Here is a 13,537-nt window from a genome sequence, read left to right as displayed (position 1 = left end):
ACACTTGCAATCCCAGCGGCTCTGGAACCGATCACAAGTTCAAAGCCAGCCTCAGCAACTTAGCGAGACCCTGTCTCAAAATAAAATATTTTAAAACGGGCTGGGGATTATATTCAGTAATCAAGCACCCATGGTTTCAATCCCAGGTACCAAAATAAATTTTTTTTAAAAAAAGAAGATATTCAAATGGCCAATAAGCATATGAAAGATGTCTAGCATAAGTAGATGTGGGGCATGAGGTACTCTGCATGCATAAGGCTCAATCCCCAGCACCAAAAATAAATAAGTAAATAAAAACATATTTATAATAAGCTTAAACATTAGATATTTAAAATTTTCTCCTGACGTATAATGACATTGATAATTATTATTTTGTGTTATCAGAGTTATTGCAAAAAAAAGTGTTTAACAGAGTAGTTTAAACTAATTAATAAGAAAGTCTTAAATTTCAGAGTTTGAGATAAATCAGGGAACTTGTCATAAATGAAATTCACTTACTTTTTAAAGATGACAAGCCACTTGTTCCACCAAAAAGAGAACGAGTGGCTGAGCTGCCTGATCCCCCTGGAGGTGGGACCAGCATGACCAGGTATGTGCCACAGGTATAAATGGGCGTCTTCCGGAGCATTTTCAGAGGTAGCCCACAGCTAGTATTTGCTGGAGAAGAAAATGAAAATGCTGAGTAAAAATACCTGACACAGATTAATTTGATTATCAGACCAGATTAGCATATAATGAAGGAGACCCAAACCCAAACAAAGATACACCTAAACTTACTAATGAAAAAAATAATTATTTTCTTGCTTCAGAGTCTGACCAAGACTCCTATTATATGGTATAACCATTTCCTTCTTTTTTTAATATTCAATTTTTATTTATCAAAAAAATGAGTGAGGAAATTCTTCCAGATGGTGTACACCTTGTTCTTCAAATTTTGACTTTAAGATTATTAATGTCACTTAATGATTTTTGCCTGAATCAGTCTTTATCGTAATTACTGAAAAATTATTTAATTACTAAGTTTATTTTCTTTGTCTCAAGGTCTGATGAACTCCAAAGCCAGGCTGGATCAGAAGGACTGTGTGGGGCCTTTGGTGCCTGTCTCTGCCTCCTGAAGTCCTGTTTATAATCTCTTATCTTCTCCAGAAGGCTTGGCTTAAAGTCCCATCAGGAGGGGACACTCCCAGAAAGACTTAAAAGCCTTAGGGACCAGGGTGATGATATCAAATATGCTGGATTTGTCTCTATGTTCACCATGTTCTAACTTAAGTTGCTGGCCAACCTGGTGCCACTGGACTTTTCTGTTGAATAAGCCAGAAGGATTCAATTCTTCCTCGGTAGTAATTTCCAAGTGCATCTCCTGGCACCTTGGTGATGACTGCTGACTCTCAGTAGGTCACTGATGCAGGTGGCAGGACATCTAGCCAAACTGAGTTCAGAGTTAAGTTCTGCTTCTGGCCTGAATAAGACACTGTTCCACATACGTATTTCAGAATACAAGCTTCCTTCCTTGCTCTTGGGGATCAGCCTTGCTTCTGTCTTCTCTTAAACACTTTTAAACTCCACACAGATGGTTAACAGGAACTGAGAGAGGGCAGAGGATGAAGCATACTGGCAATGTGTCTATCAGGTAGAACCAGAACTAATTCTGCCCTACTTCCACTAATGCCAAAGTATTTTTCAGTTTGTGAAGGAAATTGGTTACCAGCAACAATGTTACCATTATAGTTTGGATCTGAAAGTTTCCCCAAATGCTCTGTGTTGAAGGCTGGGTCCTGCAGTAGTGTTCAGAGGTGGGGCTTTTGGGAAGTGACTGGATCACAAGGGCTCAAGTTGGTGCCATTTTATGTGTCTTCTATACCTTGATCTGTGACGGAGACCTTGTCCCTGAAGCTGTTGGAAGGATTCATCAGGTTCTCTTTTTCTATGCACACTAGGTCTATTTTGAAACCAAATTTAGACTCTGGTCTCAGGAAGGCTGATTTCCTTAGCAAGCTGTTCTCTGGAATGAATCCCAGGGTAGGGGTTGTCCGTGAAGGCCTTGATGAGGGTGTGCAGCTGAGGGGCTGTAGGTGGCACAACACTGTCTGACCTCTGAATCTGTTCCCAAAGGTCATCTCACCCAGGGCCTTGGCTTGATTCCAAAGCCTCCTTAAATTCTGGCATTATCTGGAATCAGTGCCTAGCTCTGTGACTCTGAAACCAAATCTGGATTCTTGCCTCTTCAGTGCTGACTTCCAAAACATACTTTTGTTTGGTAGTGTAACTTGGGTGTGGCTTTTGGTTAGAGGTGTTGATAAGAATTTTCAGCAGCTCTTCAATGAATTTGGTGCAAATGTGCCTACAATTCATATGCACAGGCTTGAAGAGCTATCTTGCTCCAGTTGGAAAAGTTCTGATGTCTAGGTATCCATCTAAGAGCTGTTATGACCATTTCTTGAAGGTGTTCCCAATATTCAATTCCTTCATGATTCTAAAAATCCTTTCAAAAGAATGAATCCTCACATGATTAAATCTCAAAATAAGAATCCTACTTGTGTTCTCCTGAGGAAACTAATACTCTACTAAATATTCTTTTTCTTTTCATTTTACATAGAACAAATTCTTGATATATTTGTGATATTATATTAATTACAAATAATTTCAAATATGTAATCAACCAGAAGTTTCAACCTACTAAAAGCTTTCACAACATCTATCACAAAATAATACCTACATAATTTATGATAATCTATTAAACATATTTCTTTATTCATGTTCAGTGGCATAAATAATCATTAATAAAATAATTCTTATTTCTAATCAAGAGGTATAAAGCATACTACAATCTCCCTTATTGGCACAGCTGAAATGTGATGTGAATTTTTTTTCTGTATTTCTTACTGGCACATTATAATTATACATAATACATACCATTGTTACATATTCAAACATGTACATGATATAAAAATATAATTTGGCCAATATCATTCCCTAGTATTACCCTTTCCCTCTCCTACAGTGAAGTTTCCAAAGATGTTTTGTTTTGTTTTTCTTGTGGTGCTGGGTCTCGTGCATGCTAGGCAAGCACTCTATCACTGAGCTGCACCCCCAGCCCTGGAGTGAATTAAGGATTGTCCATATATTAGCCTAGTAAAGACTGATGATGTCAACAGAAAATGAAGCAGAGCACTTGACTTGGGTAACGATCAGGCTGTAAAACAGAACTTATAGCTTAGATGGATATCAAATCATTTTCAGATAGTTTAGATCAGAAAAATGAGTAAAGTGAAACCTAATCTATCTGATATTTGAATACTTGTACTTCTAAAAAGCACCATTTTCAAAAAAAACTGTAACCCACACCAAATATATTATTAATTCAGGACATAAATTCCTAGCATAAATTTTCATAAATAAGAAACCCCTGGGCTGGGGTTGTGGCTCAGTGGTAGAGCGCTTGCCTAGCACAGGTGAGGCACTGGATTATCTCCTCAGCACCACATGTAAATGAATAAATAAAATAAAGGTCCATCAACAATAATTACAATATTAAAAAAGAAAGAAAGAAGCCCCAAAACAGCAATGACTGGAGATTCATCAACTTTGTGGGCTTAACATTTTCACAAAGATGTCTTCTTTTTTTCTTTTGTTTTTTCTTTCTTTTTGTTTTCACTAAGAGTTGTTAATCAACATTCTTATTAACCTGGTAATAGGTATTAATTTGTCATGGAATGAAACTTCTAGATCCTCTGAATGTTCAATTAATTTTCAAAAGTCCAAAAAAAAAGAAAAAAGAAAAAAAATTTTCAAAAGTCCATTTAAGCTGGTAAATTTTTAATGTAGCAATATCAGACGAAATGAATACAAAGACTATAAATAAGAGTACATGAGATCACAAGTTTTGAATACACATACCAGTTTTAACAGAACTCTAAATATACTTTTGCCTTCTGAGGTCTTTTTTTTCTTAATATTGCATATATTTTCTTATCCAACAGATATTCCTTAGTATGTCCATTGTTTAGGCAGGACTCAATTTTCTCCCAACAGACAAACCAAGATCAAGAATTCAGCCTATTCAATGACTTTCTCAATAGGACCCTAAAGCTCAGGAAATAATGCACGAGTTAATAAATAGGCTGGCATCAAATTAAAAAGCTACTCCATAGCAAAGGAAACAATTAGGAATGTGAAGAGAGAACCTACAGAGTGGGAGAAAATTTTTGCTAGCTATTCTCCTGACAGAGGATTAATATCTAGAATATATATATATATATATATATATATATATATATATATATATAAATATATAAAGAACTCAAAAAACTTAACACCAAAAAAAAAAAAAAACAAAGAACTCAATTACTAAATGAGCAAATAAATTGAACTGACACTTCTCAAAATAGGAAATACAAATGGCCAACAAATATATGAAAAAATGTTCAACATCATTAGCAATTAGAGCAATGCAAATCTAAATTATACTGAGATTTCATCTCACACCAGTCAGAATGGCAGTCATCAAGAATACAAACAATATGGTCTGGGGTTGTGGCTCAGCACTCGCCTAGCATGTGTGGGACCCTGAGTTCAACCTTCAGCACCACATAAAAATAAATAAATAAAATAAAGGTATTGTGTCCAACTACAACTAAAAAAAATAAATATTAAAAAAAAAGAATACAAACAAGATGTTATAAATGGATCTGGAGACTATCATGCTAAGTGAAATAAGCCAATCCCCAAAAACCAAAGGTCAAATGTTTTCACTGATAGGTGGAAACTAAACCACAATAAAGGGAGTGGGGAGAAGTTCAGTAGATTAGACAAAGGGGAATGAAGGGAAGGGAGGGAGGATGGGAATAGGAAAGACAGTAGAATGAATCTAACGTAATTTTCCTTTGTACATAAAGAAAATACCTAAGTGAATACCCTACCATCGTGTACCCACAAGAATGGGATCCTAATCAGAACAAGATATATTCCATGCTTGAATAATTTTATCAGAATGTATTCTACCATCATGTATAATTAAAAGAAGAACCAATTTTAAAAAGAATACAAATGATAATAAATGCTGGAGAGGACAGAGAAAAAGGAACACTTTTACACTGTTGGTGGGATTGTAAATTAATACAACCACTGTGAGATATCAGTATGGAGGTTTCTCAAAAGACTAAGCATGAAACCACCAGATGACCCAGCTATACTGCTCCTCAGTATTTAACCTAAAGAATTACAGTCATCAAAATACAGAGATACATGCATACCCATGTTTATATAGCAGCACAGTTCACAGTAGTCAAACTATGGAACCAGCGTAAGTGTCCAACAATAAATAAATGGAGAAAGAAAATGTGGTTCATATACACAATAGAGTTTTATACAGTCATTTAAAAAAATATTCTGGCATTTGCAGGAAAATGGGTGGAACTTGAGAACCTTATGTTAAATGAAATAAGCCAAACTCAGAAGGTCAAGGTTAGTGTGTTTTCTCTCATATGTGGAAGCTAGAGAGGAAGAATGAAAAGAAAGGTGGGGGATGATTACATGAAAAGCAAAGGGAGACCAACAGCATAGAGGAAGGGGATGAGGAGAAGAGGGGAAGGAAGGGGAAGTGCCAGGGAGGGTATTGGCCAAACTATATTGTTATGTTGTGTGCATGTGTTGATATATAACAACAAATCCCACCATAAAGTACAACTATAATGTACCAATAAAAAATGTGGAGGAAAATAAAACACTTCATTCATCCTGTCATGAAAATATTTACATAGGTGAAAAAGAACTGCCCTTTGAAAGTATTTCCTGAACTCAAATTACACACTCATTCAAGTTATAACTATTAATACTTTCTCAATTATGTTTAGGATAAGCAAGGCCTGAGGCAATACAATAATAGCCTTAAATTCTAATAAAAACTAATAAGGATTTATTTAATAGTCTTTAATGAATGAACCATAAATATTTTTATTTCCTAGTGTTTCAAACGCTAAAAAGACTAAAGCATAAAACTGCAATAAGTTCATATTAAGATACATTTTTCTATATATGGCATCTTTTTCTAAATTTATCTTTTACTGCACTTCATGATTTGTCATAAACCAAGGCAGTTGATATATAAGCTGTTAACTTTCTTAGAATAATTGTTCTTAACTTTTTGGGGGGTGTTGAAAATCAGATGAAAGTTATGATGGACATATATGAAATGTTATTTAAAACTGGAAGAGCATGTTTATGAACCCATTAAAGGCTTATCCTAATTAGGAATTCCTGCCTTCAAGGAATAGACAGTGTTTATAATATGATACCTTTTATTTTTAAAAAGGTGAAAAAAGAAAACATAAATTTGGCTTTAATTGCATTTGCATTAAGAAACCCTGGAAATGCAAATAAAATTTGATAACTATAGTTAACTAGAGGGGAAAAGCACAGAACACATTACCTCAGTGGGAATAAGACTTCTGTGCATGTGGGTTTAACATTTTCACCAAGATGTTTTTAATAAAACACATTCTTATTAACATGTTAATAGGTGTTAGGTTACCACATTGTTTTGACCTTCAGACTTTGTAAATATATCATCTATCTTAAAATATTAAATGATAAAAATTAAATGATAAATTCTAAATAACAAAATCTCCATTGTAGACAGTATATCTCTTGCCTGCTCAAGATTGAATTTAGTGAACATAATGCTAAACATCATCTTTCACATTCATGAATCATACACTAAACATGAAATCAATTAATGTATCCCAACAGTAATGATGGTAAGATATTCACAGGTAAAGCTAGACTGTTTTGAGTTATTTCAGATTCATATGAATTCATGTCCACAAGCCACAACAGGAGTTAACCTGGAATGAAACTGGACAATGAGGAGAAGATCATATAAGATGAACTCTGCAAAGTAAAGCACTTCGGATGGCACAGAGTGAGTGCTCAATAAAAAGTTGCTGAATGGAACCATCCCAAGAAACAGGCCTGAAATGGCAGGGCCACCTACCTGCTTGATCCTCTTTCAGCGTGTTGGAGATGGTGGAGCCGGTCAGGGCTGCAAGGGTCGCTGACGGGGAAGCTCTATACCGAGAAAGTCTACTCAGAAGCATCTCATTAATGCTTTTGGCAGACTCACCCTCTTTTCGCATTAGAATTGTGCGTTCCTGAAGTGGGTTGGCTACAAATACACCATTTTCAACCTGATATTTAAAGAAAACAAGATCCTGAAATAATATCTGTTTCCATTTAGTTAAAAAATTATTACTTGATATTATTGTGACCTCGTTGCTTAAAAACATTGCAAAATCTGCATCTGAGTACACTTACCCCTCAAAATTTAAGACCTCCACAGAAATTACTGCCAACAAAAGGAAGGCTATGTTAAGTCTGAGTGCTCTCATTTTTCATCATGGCCTATATTCAAAATGTAATGAGCCAAGTTTAAATTCTAGGAAAAGTTGTTGATTAAAATTCCTTTTACTCAATTCTATAGGCAACACTCACTAATCATGAGCCTCTGACAGGTACAAGTAAGATGAGAGGAAAACAAATCAGCCTTTGATTTACTGCTAAGGGGAGCTATGAGGTTAATGCCTTCTTGAAATACAGTTGGTGGCTAACATCCAAATTCTCCACCAGCAGTGGTTCCCATTGGCCCCAGCTGCTCGGGTGCTGGCAGAGCCACCAGGAGGGAGGCAGACTTTGCTGGGAACATACCCCACTTCACCACCACTGAACCCAGCAGTTCTTTCATTCATCAACTGATTATTCCCCAGGAAAATCTCTGGAATTATGATGCCAAAATCCCTTCACCAATCTGGAGCTTGACTTCCAGCAGACCACCCGGCTCTCACTTTTTCTTTTTCCCTGGCTTTCCTTCTTGATAAAAAGACCCTGACCACTTCCACTATCTCTTCCTTCTCATTTCTCTTCCAACCCAAGAATCTTTAGATGCAGCTCACTCATTCTTCGAGGCTGACCTTCCACTTCTGCACTCCCCTCCTCCTCTTCCTTATCAGTGTCCCCTTCTCTACAAACTTTCTTCTCTTTCTTTTTAAATATTCACAGGTCTCTGAGATCTTACACAAGACCTTGGTATTCCCTTAAAATACCACTTACATTCCTTGTCAGATATCTCAAATATATCCACTGCCCGCTCTAGACTGAGACTCCTGGATCTGGGGAGAAACAGGCCCCACCTCTGAAGGTAGGCAAGACTGGCCTGCGGTGGTGGGCTGAGGAGACAGGAGGAAATGGAAGTCTTCAGAAGCCAACAGAAAGTGAAGCAGGAATGCAAGGGAAAGTTGGTAGCAGAGAAGCTGGAGGCGCCCAAGGCAGCGATACATACAGTGATGAAGCGCTCACGAGGACTTCTTAGAGAGTGGGAAAACGCTGCCTGCTTCCTTACCCTCCGCTTCCTATTTGTCTGAGCTCAGCACCCTCGAAGGAGCAGACATTTTGATAGCCCACCAGAAACTTAAAACCAGAACCATCCACCTTCTTCTGGACTTCCTTGCAGACTGAGCGTGGCCAGCCCTCTTGGGATTCTCTGTCCCTAGTCATGGTGGTAGAACACGATCCTGGTTTGTTTCTTCACCCATGAGCACTCAGCTACAGTAAGGCACTAACTGTGCTACCGTATGGAGCCAGCCCAGGGTGCGCCGGCCCTCCTCTCTTGCTTCCCTGCTGCTTCCATATCTCAGCTTGCTGAAGTGGTGCTTGTCCAGGGTCATCCCTAGCCTCTAGTCCTCAGACCCTCATCTGGACACTATCCCTAGACCTTTCTGTGGCTGGCTCTTTCCTATCATTCAGGACTCGGGTAGAATGTCACCTACTCAAAAAGGCCTTCCTTTATTGCCAGTCTGAAAGAGAACCTCCTCCATCCCCCAAGCCAGATCACATCACACTGCTTTATTTTGGCACAGCTCTTACCAGTCTATGGAACCATTTTGCTCATTGGCTCGTTCACTGATAGCCCTTCTCTTGCCCTGACTGCATGCTTGCTGCCTGAAAGCAGAGATCCTGCCTCTGCCTGGTCCCCATAAGGTTCCCAGTACTTAGGAAACCTTCAAAAAAACACTGAATAATCGAATCGAGGCTCTCTCTAACTCAACCTACCTTTCTGTGGCAACTCCGGCATTTTATCTACAGATCCATCCTTGCCACAAAGATCTAGCCCCACCTTTTAAATTTCCCCCAACACTCCTCATTGACATTCCTACTTGAATAACCCCTTGTCACCTAAAATGTAACATACCTACTTCTTGCTGCATTGCTTTACCCCTGCCCTCCTGCTGGATCAACGTTTAGTGGTCTTAAGTCTATTTATGTTGCACAACTCTAAATATAACCCTGCAAAGACAGCCAAGATAAAAATCAATCACTTTAAGCTTGGCATTCAAAAACATTACCCATCTGGCCCTATGAGAAAATCAATGGATAACTTAAAAAAAAAAAAAAACTGCATTATTGTATTTCAGTACTTTGAGAATATTGAAAAGAAAGACTGAGGGCTGAGGCTGTAGCTCAGTGGCAGAGCACTTGCCTAGCACGTGTGAGGCACTGGGTTAGTTCCTCATATAAACAAGTAATAAAGATATAAAAACGGTATAAAAAATACAACAACTCAAAAAATTGAAAAAAAAAAAAAAACTGATAAAGCACCTTTGAGAAGCAAGGAGGATTGGGGTTTGCTGCACACATGGCCAATTGCTGGGAACCTCTACTTTAGCAGAGCAGCTCCTCAGAGGCTAACAAGCACTGGTTTAGGAAGGAGGGAGAGAGTTGAGTGGGGTGAGGAGCAGCACAGTGCTGGGAGTGACAGGAGGCTGCCCTGCTGGCAACCACATGGGTTCAAGCCACTATCATCTCGAGCTGGATGACTGGACCAGACCCGCAACCAGTCTCCTGCTTCAATCTGGCTCCCTCTTCAGCTGCCTCAATCAACCTTTCTCACTACATGGCCCTGTCCTCTGCCCCCTGACTCTAGGCCCTGTTACTTGCTGTGCACTACCTGCCACTTCAGTTGGCCAAGACTATCCTAGTTTGAGCACTGAGGGGTCCATGCCCCACAGATCCCTCAATCCCAAGCAAACTGGAATGGCTGGCTACCCTGTGTATCAGTGGCTGCTTCTCATAGCTTAGGTCTGGGTTCAAGTGTCCTTCCTTGGAAAGTCCTCACCAGTAACCCAAATTAGAGTAGCTCCCCTTTCCCATCCACTATCACATTAGCTTGTTCAGGTGTCCAAAAATATGGTTTTTCCCCCTAATTACAAAGTTAACATATGGTCTCTCTTGGAAATCTCAAGGAGGGGGGGCGGGAGGGAGAAAGAGATCGAGATCATAAGTAAGAAAATAAGCCTGCAATGGTGGCTCTCAGCTATAATCTCAGCTACTTGGGAGATTAAGGAAGGAGGATCCCATGTCCATGAACACTCTCAGCAACTTAGTGAAATTCTGTCTCAAAAATAAAAAGGGCTGGAGATGTGGCTCAGTGGTAGAGCACTCTGGGTTTAAATCCCAGTGTCACAAAAAAAAAAAAAAAAGGCCCATTATTCTATTTAGGGATAGGCAGTAAATGTTTTAAGTTCCAGCATTTAAAGAAACCAAAGATAGCTTTGGATACCGCATGTTATTATTGGGATCAATAAAAGGATGCGTCACCAACTTTTAAAAAGAAGACATCCTGGGCTGGGGTTGTGGCTCAGTGGTGGAGCGCTTGCCTAGCATATGTGAGGCACTGGGTTCAATTCTCAGCACCACATAGAAATAACAAATAAAATAAAGGTAAATATATATATATAAAGAATACATTCTGAATCTCTTCCCTTTATGTCCCCCAACACGACTTCACCCTAACAATGTGCTCTCTACCTGGTCCCCTGCAGTAGCCTCCTACTGATCCCATTCTTGCCCCCTATTTATGCTGTATTCTTTTAAAAAATGTTTCATTATGAAATTTTTCACAATACAAAAATAAATACAATAATTTTTTTAAAAAATACATTTATACATCATCTGGATATGAGTTGAAAATACCATATTTTCTTCATATATCCCAAACATCATGTTATTTCACCCTTACATGTTCAATATGTATTCCTATAAAATATATTTTCTTAAATGACTACAATGTAATCACACCTAACAAAGTTAACAATACTTCTTAACATGACCTAATTTTGAGTCCATAAATTAGATCCAAATAAAACAATTAGAACAATCTATACATTATATACATTTGGTTCATCTTTTTGGTCTCTTCTATGGTCATTTTGCTTCTAAGAGTCTTTATATATGGCTTTTGACTATTCTTGACCCAACACCTACAATAAACCTTTAAAACAAAATCCTATCGCCTTTCTGCTCAAAACTCTTGTCCAAGAGCTTCTCATCTCCCTGAAATAAAATCCAAATAACTGTCAGGTCCTATAAGCAAAGGGCCTGGCTGCTCCTCCCACTGTATCATCCATTGCTCGACTCACTCTCTCTTCCCTCTGCTTGAGCCACAAAGCTCTTCCTGCTGTCCCACCCTCAACAGGCCAAGCACATCCCTGACTCAGGGTGGCTGCACAAGCCATTTCTTCTGTCTATAATGCTCCTCTGCCTGGTCTCACATGCCTCATGCCTTGATTTCTATTCAGGTCTTAGGTCAGATATCACCTCTTTAAGACAGGCTCCCCTGCCCATTACCTAAAATAGCCCACCTCCCAAAAAAATCATTTTTCTGTTACCTCACTCTACTCCATCTTCCTCATTATACTTATCACTGCTTGAAAGTGGATGCCTATTTCCTCTACTGGAATATAAGCTTCAGAACACTATGTTCCCAGCTCCCATGATACTACCTGGCATGAAGAAGGCCCTCCTCATTCATACCATTCATCCATAATGTTGAAGAGGTATGAATGAACAGATTCAGAGGTGGCTACTGAAGGACATGCCCAGGACTCATGGGAGTAAGGTTAAATGAAAATGTCCATTTGTATACAGTGGGCTAGGATCACAAGCCCTCCACAAACTAAAGATGCCAGAGGGAAAAAAAACTGTGAGGAGGTTGTGGAGGGGATTTGAATATCCAATGAGGAAACAAGAAAGATGGTCACAACTTCCCTATACCAGCTCAAAGCAGCAGCATCTGTCCTGCTTGTCACCTTTGGAAGTCAACTGCAGTTACAAGGTTCCAAGAGAGAAGAAAACAATCAGGCTACTGTGAGTTTGTCACTGTGGGAAAGAGGTAATTCTCTGCAAAACCAAATAAAACCAACAAGCTACCAATCACAGATGCTGCAACCTGAGGGTACAGACCAGCTAACCAAATTTCTAACATGGGCTCTCACCACCAACCTATTCAGATTTTCTCCTCAGGGGACAAATTCCTTCTCTACACCTTCTCTACACCTGCTCCTGTGATCAAGTCCTCTACCTCCATTAAAACCTTGCCACAGCTGGGCACAGTGGCATACACCTGTAATCCCAGAGACTCAGGAGGCTGAGACAGGAGGATAGTGAGTTCAAAGCCAGCCTCAGCAAAAGCGAGGCCTGAGCAACTCAGTGAGATCTTGTCTCTAAATAAAATACAAAATAGGGCTGGGGATGAGGCTCAATGGTCGAGTACCCTGAGTTCAATCCTCAGTGCCCCCCGCCAAAAAACCTCACCACAATAAATTTTACTCTCCCCTCTTTAATCTCCCACCATATATATATATATATATTTTTTTTTTTTTTTTTTTTTTTTTGGCAAATCAAGAGTAATACCAGGCTGGGGTATTACTCAGTGGTTGAGAGATTGCCTCTCACGTGTGAGATCATGGGTTCGATCTCCAGTACCACATAAAAAAATAAACAAATAAAGATATTGTGTCCATTTAAAAAAAAAAAAGAGCAATATCAAATGATAGTGGCCAGCACTGGAAGGGCACATCTGCTGTTAACTGAAAAGGGAAAGGAAGAGGAGCAGGTCTGGGATTAAAATCAGGAGTTTAATTGGTGGATATTTAGCTTCAGGGGACTATCAGACATTCATCTGTAAATTCTACTATTTTGTGCACATACAAACACCCACATTAATGTGCACATAGTTTTTCAGGGACAGGTTTTGGCTAAGAAGCAATTTTGAGCATCCTCAGCAGGTGGAGGTGCTTCTGGAGACAAAATAAGATGAAATCAACTGAAGAGGAAGAGCAAAGAAGCAGATGGAAGGTGTCCTGGAAATAAGTCCTGGTGCTCATGATTGTTAAGAGTGGGGCAGGCGAGGCTCAGAAAGAATAATCAATGAATTAGAATGCTATGGTGGCCACAAGCCAGGTGAAAACAGGATTGGGAAGGAGAGATCAACCCTATTAAATACTGCTAAAAGACCAAGTAAAAAGAAGGCTGAGTTGACCACTGAAGTTAGCAATGTGGAAGTCACTGGAACCTGGTAAGAGCTGTTCAGTGGTGTGATGAGGATACGAGACTGACTGCAGAGGTTCAAGAAAGAATGCAGGTAGATAAGATAAAAGAGTAATAATAAACCCATTCCAAAGTTTTGCTGTATGTAAAGGGTGGGTAT

At 39.0% G+C, this 13,537-nt stretch overlaps 1 protein-coding gene across 7 annotated transcripts in view; it reads right to left on the bottom strand.

The window, feature by feature from the left end:
- The window catches only part of Hectd4 (HECT domain E3 ubiquitin protein ligase 4), a 176,224-nt gene that overhangs the window by 96,928 nt on the left and 65,759 nt on the right, over positions 1-13,537 (bottom strand). For all 7 annotated transcript variants that reach the window (XR_006854436.2, XM_046456507.2, XM_046456508.2 and 4 more), the window contains exons 8-9: positions 6,992-7,184; positions 499-657 (exon numbers count right to left, since the gene is read on the bottom strand). Coding sequence is in view for 6 of the 7 variants with exons in the window: in XM_046456507.2 (XP_046312463.1) it covers positions 499-657; positions 6,992-7,184 (352 nt within the window). In the remaining variant the exon portion in view is untranslated. The remainder of the gene's footprint in view (positions 1-498; positions 658-6,991; positions 7,185-13,537) is intronic.

Source organism: Marmota monax, unplaced genomic scaffold (genome assembly GCF_021218885.2).
Source record: "Marmota monax isolate L192 unplaced genomic scaffold, Marmota_monax_Labrador192_F-V1.1 WCK01_AAM20220418_F8-fsc00185, whole genome shotgun sequence".
Taxonomy (NCBI): Eukaryota; Metazoa; Chordata; class Mammalia; order Rodentia; family Sciuridae; genus Marmota; species Marmota monax.
This window is presented reverse-complemented; position numbering and strand designations above follow the sequence as displayed.